General features: G+C 37.9%; 1 protein-coding gene across 2 annotated transcripts; it reads right to left on the reverse strand.

The window, feature by feature from the left end:
- Positions 1 to 1,095: 1,095 nt before the first annotated feature.
- glra2 (glycine receptor, alpha 2) lies at positions 1,096 to 11,190 on the reverse strand. 2 transcript variants are annotated; one of them, XM_028591526.1, is made up of 9 exons: positions 11,113 to 11,190; positions 10,297 to 10,421; positions 7,835 to 7,902; positions 6,189 to 6,412; positions 4,955 to 5,037; positions 4,725 to 4,862; positions 4,425 to 4,639; positions 2,433 to 2,582; positions 1,096 to 1,747 (listed from the first exon to the last, which is right to left on the reverse strand). In XM_028591526.1, exons 1-9 carry the CDS (start codon positions 11,178 to 11,180, stop codon positions 1,466 to 1,468), a joined length of 1,353 nt encoding a protein of 450 aa, XP_028447327.1. In that variant the 5' UTR covers positions 11,181 to 11,190; the 3' UTR covers positions 1,096 to 1,465. The 2 variants fall into 2 exon arrangements, with proteins under 2 accessions (XP_028447327.1, XP_028447326.1); XM_028591525.1 differs by lacking the exon at positions 7,835 to 7,902 and adding an exon at positions 7,966 to 8,033.
- Between the last annotated feature and the right edge of the window lie 415 nt (positions 11,191 to 11,605).

Here is an 11,605-nt window from a genome sequence, read left to right on the forward strand (position 1 = left end):
TTCTAGATTGAAATTCAGCATTTATGTCATAATTAGGCATAGGACTGTTTTTTGCAAATATGAATGATGTAAAACATTTAACAGCATTGCTTTCAGTTTTTATCTAATGCGACTGTATTAAACATGTTAATTTGTTTGAGAGTGACAGGAAGTTCCAATTTAGTGTTTTATTTTCTTAATAAAAGGGCACTGGTCTAGTGTTTGACTGCTAGTTGACTGTTATTGATCAGGGTCAGAACAAAGTCGGAGACCATTGGTTATCTCTACAACGCAATGCATAGTGCACAGCTTACGTACAGTAGTGTACATGAATCTGTATGCAGAGAGCTCACAATGTGAGTTACCATTCTGGCTAAAAAAATAAAAATACTTGAGTTACCAACCTTTTAATGCATGCTTTCATATTTAAATTATTTAGAAGATCAATTATTTTAGGACATCTCACAAAATATTCTATCAAGGTCTATTTATTTGCTTATTTCTAATAACATCTCACATAGTCAAAATATACGGTTTTGTTGTTTGAGGAGTGTCATGGAAGATAATCCCTGAATAAACCCAACATAAAATAGGAAAATTTGCTGCTGGTTTCATTATTACTTTAATATATGGAAATGGATATCTAATAACAGTATTCATAGCATCACACAGCAAACCCTTAGGCATAATACTAGTACACACAAGATGAATAATACTTATGTTATATGTAAGGCTACTCATTTATATCATATTAACTTTAAATATGCAGGTTGTTGAACTTAATTTGGCAAGAAATTCTCAACACAAGGTCTATTTACTTGCTTTCAACCATATTCTATGGCCTTCCATGGCAAATCCAGTTGCTCAGTTGTCATGAAAATGTGTTGTTTTTCCATTTTAAAATGATGGATACTGCATTTTTATGAAATACCTGAGGCCTGCCTAATTTCTGATGGATGTATATGCTTTCTGCCTGTATATTTTAGAAATGTCTGTCTGCTTTATTTTGTATAAACAGAGAAGAAGTCTTGACAATAGTACAATATAAAACAGTCCTAAACATCCTTAAGAAAAACCCTTTTTGCAATCACAAAAATTCTTTGAGGGTCTGACTAAGCTACCTTACAGTTACAAATCTATGGAATGTTTCATTTTTCCTTGCACAGATGCCAAGGAAGAATTAATTAACAAAAACAATTTGGTCCATCTTCTCCAGCATGTTACTAAGCCTTGAGTTAAAACCATTTGTCCAGATTTGTCAGGAAGTATTATGCAGCAGTACAACGACAAAAAAATCTCACATTATCAGAACATGAGCATTACTGTATGATGCATGAACATTATACATTATCCCTGAAAGAACACCACCATCATCATCACCACCATGGTACCTCTCAATGTTTCCCATCTCATCATCTCACTGTGCTTTCCAAGCATTTCTCAATCTGAGAAAAAAATAAATGTTGTTTGTCAAGGGTTAAGTTCTTTACTTTAGGAGGACGTCCTCATACCTGATGATCTTGTAGGTAACCCAGTAGAAGACGTTGAAGATGAGGAACGCCATAGGAAAGGCGGCCCTGGAGATAGTGTCTATCCGCTTGGCTCTGTCCACAAACTTCTTCCTGATGGTGTCTATGTCCTTGGGGACTGATGGTTGAGGGTTCGGAGCTGCAGCAGCGTTCTTAACAGCTGAGCCATCCTTTGTTGGCAGACACTGACTCATATTGTAGCCAGCAAAATTAAAGCGGCTTTCACGCACATCATCATCCTGAAAAAAAAAAACATGCACATGTGAACAGAATGAACTTACTTGGTCTTTACAATACTGCAGCTCAAACTATAGGCTTTGTTTCTCAATTGCCACAGCTCAGTGTTTGCTGTTAGCAATGTGCACTTACATGAACACTAAGTGGGGAAAAAGAAAAGGGGTGGAAGAGATCCCTCTTTCGTACACACATTAAATCCACACACACACACACACACACACACACACACACACACACACACACACACACACACAATTAAAAAAAGATAACCTGATGCACTTTAATGATAAACCACTTAGAATGACTGCTTAGGGGATGAATGATAATTGACTATTTATACTACTTCAACATCCCAACAAGGCATTATTATGAATCCCCCACACAAGCCTGTGCCAAATTTTGTGCCAATTGACCCGGTAGATGTTAAGATATTTCACTACATAAGTGAAAGATTTGACCTGTTGGTGGCGCTATACAAAAGGTTAGAGCATTATTAAAATCATTGGGATTCATCCTCTGGGTACATGAATGCCTGTACAAAATTGAACAGCAATCCATTCACTATTTGCCAATATATTTTATTCTGGACAAAAGTTCTGCGGCCAACAGATGGACGTTAACATTGCCACATGTGGCCAAAAAGTTTGATAACCAAACAGCAACCTTGCGTGGACTTTGAAAACCTACCTTGTGATTCCTCTTTTGTCTTCGCCTCAGGCGTAGGAACTCTTTCTGTTGCCTGGAGACAAAATTAACCCCAGCATATTCGAGCAATGCAGCAAATACAAAGAGCAGACACACAGCCATCCAGATATCAATGGCTTTCACGTAAGAAACCTGGGAGAGAAAACAGATTTCCTTTGTTAGATCCTCCAAGGTGACAGCACAAGCTAACAGTTAAAATGCAGTATGAATTTATGCTTTGACTTGAAATAAGTTTTTTGTTTTTAACCTTTCTGTATTTATTTTAAGTCATGGATCTTCTAGATATACCTGGTGATCTGCAGTTGCATTTTCTATCTTTTTTTCATCCCTTTATCTTGCTCGTTATGCCAGTTAACTGGGATTTCTAATTGACTGTAATGTTTGCTAACAAGTGTATCAGAGCTGCCAGTAAAGTCAGTGATTGCATGGCCATAAACAGTGGGAAATAATTGCAGCCTTCATTACCAATAGCAAGAGAATTGTAGTATTAGTTTCTGGCACAGTTTTTGACCCGTTTCTTTTGAGAAAAGTAAAGGAGGAAGTTGAAAGCCTTTACTGATCATCAGTGTGACCGCCTAACTCCATGACAGCTGATTAGCATGTGGAGAAAACAACTCAGCTTTTTGAGGGCAATTAAAGGCATATTAAGTTATTGTTTTCTTGAATCGAGGCTTTCAAAAGCTTATTTTTAAACATGTATCAGCATGCACATCTTTTATGTGAGAATCCCTGACGCAGCTGAGGCCTCCGGTGCTCAGGTGCAGACTGATGCGTGGAGAGTGATTGATCATCGAGATCTGACTCTCAGTGTCTGTAGTGTCCTTCACAAAGTGTGCATGGTAATTTACCTTGATTGAAAAGAAAGCTAAAGAGGCTACCACTGCTGTTGGCAATGCATACTTTAGATGGAAACATCTTCACTGCTGGAACGAAAATGTTGGATGCTGTGATTTGCACCAACTAGGTCAAAAGAGCTTCCCAGTTATGGTTTTATCATCTCTAAAATGAGGTGTTTCTTATCCACTGAAGTTATACAGTGGCTGTCACATAACAGATGAAAGAGACACAGTTGTTTCACTTTCTAAATTCTTCAGTCAGCAGTGAATCATCCTTTCTTTTATTTCACTCATCACTGGTTCTTGCATTGACTTCTTGTGTAGATTGTTAACTTGTCTTCATATTTTCCTGGGTTATGAATCTGTTCTCTGTCTGAACCAACGGCAAAATATTGTTGCAATGTTACAGTTACAATTAGAGAGAAGAAAATAACATATTTAAGCTCCCAAGGACTGGCTACATGCAGAATAAATAATACAATCTAATTTAATCTATTGAATGCCCTTACTTTCAAAATACAGTTGGGTCTTTAGGTCCCTGTAGCTCCATTGCCTTTTAATTTGCCAGGCTGTCATACATGGCTTAGGGAGATTATTAAAATGCTTTTTTCTTTTCTTTTTTTTAGTCTGAAATGTACACGTCTTAAAATGCAAATGTATGTGTGTATATTTAGATATACTTTTTTTTAGCAATAAAATTATTACATCTGAGGCACCACTAGAAACAATATGCTGAATAGGTGTATAGATCCTAGATTTACTTGCACTATATTTAAAAACGTATTTAACTACAATATGATTAAAGACCGCCAGTAATGATCCCAATTCATTTTAATATGATAAAATAATGCCATCTGTATCAATTTACAACTGCAGAAGTGTGTCATGTTTCAAAATGATGTTCTTAAATGTCTTGTGTAGCCTCGGTCTCAGAAAAACGTAACACACAGAACATCATCTTTTTTATCTCTGAATTGTGATTGTGACAACTGTAACAACATGAAGTATGCATGGCTTGCATAATTCATTGTCTGAACATCTGAGTAGCCAAATTTACATTAAAGATGTAATATTAGCACAACATATTATACCGGACAATTCAAAAGTTATGCTGCTGAGAAAACTAAATGAGGTTCACCTTTGGAAGAGAAGCTCTGGAGCCGGAGCTTTGGGTGGTCATGGTAAGCACAGTGGTGATGCCCAGCGCCACTCTAGCAGGAGCAGCATCCATATTGATCCAAAAAGACACCCACGAGAGGATGACAATGAGGAGGGAAGGAATGTACATCTGGATCAGGTAGTACCCCATCTGTCGCTCCAGATGAAATTTCACTTCTATACAGGTGAATTTACCTGAAACACAAATACAATTCAGCTACCAGACTGGAAGAAATGTTAGCTTTGTGAAATATAAGCAGCATAATTTGTGTCTTCTGACCAGTGTTGTAGTGTTTTGTACAGTAGCCTAGCTCCTTCTCTTCCCTCATAATGAATTGAGGCAGTGTGAGCCCATCTGACACCTGCACTGCACTGTTCTCCAGCCACTCAAAGATCAAGTCATTCATGGTGTAGCCGACTAGAGATAGAAAAGAATGGAAGAATCAAAACTTAGATAATTATGCAAGTGTAGAAAGTGCAGCGATAAAAGCGAGAGAAGTTGATGCTTACAACTTTCCAATTGCATGGTACAAGTTTGGACATCCATCGGAAAGTTCTTCAGATCCATTGGGCAGGACAGAATGAGAGTCAACCTATGATGTGAGACAAAGTCACACAGTCAGATGTAGTATATGTAATACACTGATGAATATATTTGATTTTGAAAGACATATACCTTGAACTATAGTCGACACATAAATTGAAAATAATTTGCTTGCTACAGTTGGTACCTTTCTTTGGTTACTCTGTATTGTGTGCCTCTTTCTCCTGTGCAATAGCCTTTGACATATCATGTAGGATTCCCTTCAGCAGGTTCCTATCACACTTTCATTACTGCACTTATTGTCTCTGTGATGCACTGTGGTCGGTGGCCTGCTCACTCTGTCATTTCTCTCATGATAGGAGAGAGTGGCTAACCACCTTTCATCTCTCCCGTTGACCCACTCTGCCTCCACACCTGAGCCTCTCTAAATGGACTCAAAATTGATCTGCTTTAAATCGCATCATTGTGGAGAAAATTCAATGCTACATGTGATTGAGGTTGTATTGAAATGAAATGAAACATATTTTCATATCTTGTACTGAGTTTTGCTCACATTTTGGCTGGTGGGACCTTTAAAGTGTCATCCGTCCTGACTGCATGTTTTCTGCATGCGGAGAGACCAACCCAAAGGATTCCCATTCTTATCTTCACTTTGGGTACTCAACAATGCCCCTGAGATTAGCTTGCCGTCTTGCAATCACTGTTCTTTTTATTAAAAATCTACATCGCATATAGGGATGTACTGTACTTCAGTGAATTATGCCATTTCAAAGGAGTGATCATAATGACAATCCATTTAAAATGGTATGCTTTAGATTGACAGTCTTTGATGTTTGATAGGAAATGTAAGAAAAGCGATAAGTGAACATGTCCTGGGGGTAATCTATGCATCAGAGCTTTTGGTCCTTTGCAGTACCATTTTTCTCTCAGCACAGATTCCTACAATGCCAAATGGTTTAAACTAGGGCTGCAACAAACAATTCTTTTCATAATTGGCTGGTCTGCTAATTATTTTCAAAAACTGTTTTTGCATACTTATTTTTTCTTAACCGATTATCAAAATAATTGCTGAAAAAATTTCTGTCAATCAACCAACCAATCAAATAGTCAATGGTTCACCTCTAGTGTAAAGCTCAATCTTTCATTCTTGAGTCCTTTGAAATTCTGTTGTTATTTCTGAAAACATGTCCAACATTTCACCTGATACTGTAGAGGACTGTCCCATCCTTAAAGATTCGCAGCAGCTTGTTGTCTGTGGTGACATCATGGAAGTTGGCCCCTTTCTCGTTGGCAAAGAAGAGGTCAGGCTTCCATATGGAGTCCAACATGGATGGGTCCAGGTCGAGGGAGGAATCTGGGTATTTACTATACGCCAGCCGAGGGTCATTCCACTTCTGCCGCAGGAAGATGTTCACTCTGTAATCCTGTAGAGATGACAAGCGGCTTTGCATATTTTGTAGTCCAGTGATTGCAGTTGTGAGAAAGTAGTCATCAATATCGGCTTTTACAATGATATATCCTCCTTTTGATGAGGTAAATAGGAAGATTAGATTGGTAACCTTCATCATCTTCATGATTATTCTTATACACAAAAATGCATCTATCATATTGATAAAATTACATTAAATGAAAAGCAGCAGATACTCAAATGACTCAAGTACAATTCTGATTTGTACTTTTACTCTTTCCATTTTATTCTACTTAATACTTTTACTTCACAACATTCTAAAGGCATATGTTGTACTTTTTACTTTACTTACTTTAAGTATATTTTGCTGCTAATTACTTTTACTTTACTTTGTCACATTTGCTCAATTACAGCTGTTCTTATAATACAAAACATTTCCAAAAACAGTCCTGTAATATTAATAACAACACATGACAAATAATAAAATGGATGAGGAACGAAAAAATAATTCCAATGCACAATTCAGCAAAAATCTATATCTTTCAGCAACACTATCATCTAGGTGCCTATATAATCTTAAATTCCATAAACGTGTTCACATGACCACCTTCCAAAACACTGACCTTGTAACAACTTTTCTTATTAAACCATAATTATGTAAGCGCCATTATAGAAGCAATAGTGGATTTATAAGATGTAGTGACTGATGAGGAAAACACTAACCATGTAGATAGAAGTAAACTGAATGTCACAAAGCTCAGTTGCTCAGTGTAATTGACATGTCATGTTGATGAGAGGCCCTTATGTTGTTTGACATTTCATCAGAATATTGGCTCGGTTCCAAATATTTGCATGCGTGTCTAAAGCTGTGTAATTTCCTGGCAATCTTGTGAGCCCCAGCTCCCGCGCAAATTAACATCCTTCATTCACGATCTAAGTAGTTATTATCACTCATTATGAATCCTTTGATCGTGATGAGTTTCGATGCAGCCTTGCAGGTTTTATATTTTTACCCCTTGGGCATCTGGATGCCTTCACACATTACATATTGTAGATCAGCTTGATCTACTGCCCAAACCCACCCACTCACTCACCCACAGTTATTGGCTGCACTTTAAGTGACTTATTTGTTGGGATTTATTGTATCAATTATTAAACCTGGACTAACACGTGTACTGTATAAGGGGCAACATGGGAGAAGAAACCAATACTTATTTGGATAGCCAGAGAACAGATTTATCATTTATAATGTACATGTTCCCCAATGAATGAACAATACATTTGATGACAAAAAGTGAACATGTAGACATAGCAATGATAAATGTTTAAAAAAAAAAAAAAAAAAAAGATAGGTCAAAATACAACAGGATGATTCAGTCCTAACTCCTGAGCAAAGGTCAGGGCCTTAGAACATATCCGAGCACAACGCTCAACTCACCATTGTAGTTTCTGCTATAGAACCAAAGCTGTTGATAAATATGTTGCAGGTAACATTAACTGGTGAACCTGCAGGTTGAGGGATAGATAACACATTGACACAATGTGCAAAAATCAGCCAGAGGAACTCACCATAGTTGTCTCTGTGACAGAGCCGAAACTGTTGATAAAAATATTGCATGTAACGTTTACGGGGGGACCTGTGAAATGGAATGACAATAACATGACAGGAAAAAGCCTTAAACCATATTATCAGGGTCGACTGGGTTAGTAGCGGTGAAGATGGTCAATCAGAAAATTTGGGTCTAATGGTTCACAAGCTGCTGTTTTCACTGTGTACAGTGTGTCAACATGCATTAATACCAACAAGCACGTTTTTTGTCTTCATTTTTTCATTCATTAATTTTATTCGAGCTCCAGGAGTGGATGGTGACATGTTGCATGCTTTTTTAAACCCGACGCAAAAGATCACAAGACCTATATATTTGTTTTTTTAATTCTGCTGAATGTTGTTAAAATGCAGTTATACTTAAAAAGAATATAATAATCGATTATTATTATAATCTTTACAATTATTTAGTGATCTCTTGTGTGGTGATCTTTTGTGGCTAACACAGTCTCAATTTATTTTTTCTACATCCTGTCAGCAGAGGATACATGAACACACAGACAAATGCATGCACACACACAAGCAGTCATTTAGAGCTGCAACAATTAGCCGAATAATCGACGAATCGATTGACATATCAAAAATTAATCTGCAACTATTTTGATAGCGAATTTATCGTTTTATGTAACTTTTAAGACAAGAATACCAAAGCAATCACCGGTTCCAACTTTTAAAATGTGAATATTTCCTTAATGTTCTATATAACACAAAATATCTTTGGGTTTTGGATTGTTGGTCAGAAAAAAATAATCAATTTGAATATTTCTAAATGTACTAAATGAATAAACAATGAGTCAAGAGAGTTCTATACAGGTTATTCAATATTGAAAATACGCATCGGTTGCAGCCCTAAAGAAATGTGTTAGTTCCAGTATCAAATCAGAGCATTCTCTGTCTAACACTGTGAGTAAAAAGTACCCAGCATGCTATAATGAGTAGTTTCCGTTTTGTGGCATAAACTGAAATCTCTTTGCGAGGCTTGGAAGGTTATGCCATTTAAAGTCACATAAAATATTTTTTCCCTATCTGATAAGGGAAGTTGTACACCATTCGTAGTGCCCTTCCCCTGTGCTTTGCTCATCAATATTGCATGGCATTTGGTATTAATATTTGCCTCAGTTTGTCGTCAGGTAGCTACAGTTAACAGCAGAAGCAGAAAAATAAAGCAGTACTTCCTCACAACAAAGTCAGCAAGGAAATCTAGGTCAGCCTTCAGAAATAGAGTTCAACACTGTCTTCAAAGTATGACTAGCAGGTACGCAACCAAAATCATCTGTTTACATCGCAGTGGGTTCATGCAAAAGTGTTTGTTTTCTAGCTAAGATGCTGGATTGTGTACGACAGGGAGCTTTATCTGCTTTAAAATACAGAGAGAATACAAATATAACCACATTCCAATCATGCTTAATGCCTTTTAATCCATGTGTGCTCAACCTCTCTTCATTTGCTGTAAACAGTTGCTTTCACTACATGCCTCCCCTGAAAAAGCCAGCCGGTGTTAAACAGGCTGTCCTCCCATCTTAAGTCCATTTTAGCAATCTTGTCAACATTTTCCTTTTTCTACCAGATGGAGAGGAAAGATCTGGGCCAAGTGTTTCTGAATCCTGCTGATCAATCCCCCGTGCTACAATGTCTTTGCCGCATCAACAACTGGAATCACCAAACCCACCCTCAACAAATCCCAATCCACCTGACCCAGCCTGGAGTGGGCCTGAGCCCCAGCGGGCTGGCTTCTCCTCACTTAGCTTTGTTCCAGTTACAGATGCTGTGTCTGTCCCCAGTATCACAGGATCAACAACAGAGGAAGTCAATAGCCTCCAGCCTTGCCACGGGGGCACCAACCATCATTTGGCCGGTCATGGTGGCATCCCTGTCTGCATCTGTGACTGTGATATTTACAAGCCTTTTTTATTTTGTTTCCAAGTTATTACTTAATGGAGATATGGTTCTATCTGACATGCTTTTACCAAATGAAAATAAGCATGCAATTTTACAATAAGGGGTTAATTGATGATTTAATTCAAGCCAGGACATAATTTCAAGTGAAGGGATTGATTGTTCTCATGGAAGGACTGGCAGCACAGTATCTTAGCATCAGATAACAGTCAATAGATCTCCTGATAATTTATAATGCCAAAGTCTGGTGTGTTTAGGGGGGATGGATACTGTATTCTGCATGCACAAATACTCCATGTGCATCACATGTTGAGAAAAGGTGGTGTTTTTGTGCTTTGTGGTAATATAAAGTGAGGTGTGTGAAAAATTCCAAAAGACAATTATAGTGATAAACAAACCTTTAAAATTTGGTCTTATTCGTGCATCATACCCGGACGTGCGACCCATGAGTGAGTCCAGAAAGTCTGATGGAGACATGTTGGAGGATGATGATCTGGAATCATGCTCCTTGGCATCCACAACTCTGGAACACACACACACACACACACACACACACACACACACACACACACACACACACACACACACACACACACACAGAAAGAGAGACAAACAGTGAGAAAAATGACTTTATCAGACTGAAAAGCAGGAGTTAAACCTTATCTGTCGCCTAGCAGCTGCCTTGGAGTGATGGGCAAGCACAGGGAAACTAGAAATTGCGTTTAAGAGCACACAGATATCTGGCGAATCTTGTGTGATTTCGACGTCGTGGGCAGTTTTCCTTTTCACGAGAAAGAGCTATATTTTTGTCAAATCATGCAAGATTACTGCACAGATATCACAGCGTGCTGTAATTTCATATGAAACATTGTAGGAATGTTGTCATGGTGTCATAAGAGAATAAATAATAATACAATTAAGTGCGTAAATGTTACTACAAAGTCATTGTACTATAGGCCAAAACATATCATAGGGATATTATATATTTTACGTATATTTTAAGGACCAGGTTATGACACAAAAACAATTAAAACAGTTGAAAATACAATCTTAATCTTAATCAAAGCAACACTCAAGCAATTATAACCACTTAGTCTGTGCAGAAAGTCGCTTGCATATTGTTTCTTTAATTACGCCTGCAATTACTTTACTGAATGATCTTATATTCCAAACTTTAAAAGGAAGAAATAATGTGTGGTAAATAATTGGCCTACCTGAAGTTGTTTGTCTCCATGAAATAAGTAAATAAAGCTGCCAAAACCTTAACAAAGGAGCGAATCATTCCTGGTGGTTTTCCCATGTGCTCACTTTTTTATATCTTCCATATGTTTACATTGGTCAAACACATAATCCAAATAGGGGTACCGCTTTCTTTCTGACCAAGTCGTGGGCGTGTGGGGGTGTTCTTGTGTCACACAGAAATACAGGAGACATTCCTCAACGCAGCCACAGATCATAGTTTAGTTTCATGAAACTCTGACTCCCAAAACCAGATTTCTCGAAGCGGAGGTGTGAAGAAACATCAGTCCTGTGGTCAGACGCCGAGAGGGTGAAACTCCAAAAACGCATCGGCCTGAAGCATTTGGCGTTGGCTCAGATCTAAGAGCTCGCTCTGTGAAGACAACCCCGCTCGCCCGTGTTGTTACTTGTGAAGTGAAAGCTTTCGCAGGTAGAGGACCGTCCTCTGTTGAGGAATGGGCTTGGAAC

The sequence above is a fragment of the Perca flavescens genome, chromosome 11, assembly GCF_004354835.1.
Source record: "Perca flavescens isolate YP-PL-M2 chromosome 11, PFLA_1.0, whole genome shotgun sequence".
In the NCBI taxonomy this organism is placed as follows: Eukaryota; Metazoa; Chordata; class Actinopteri; order Perciformes; family Percidae; genus Perca; species Perca flavescens.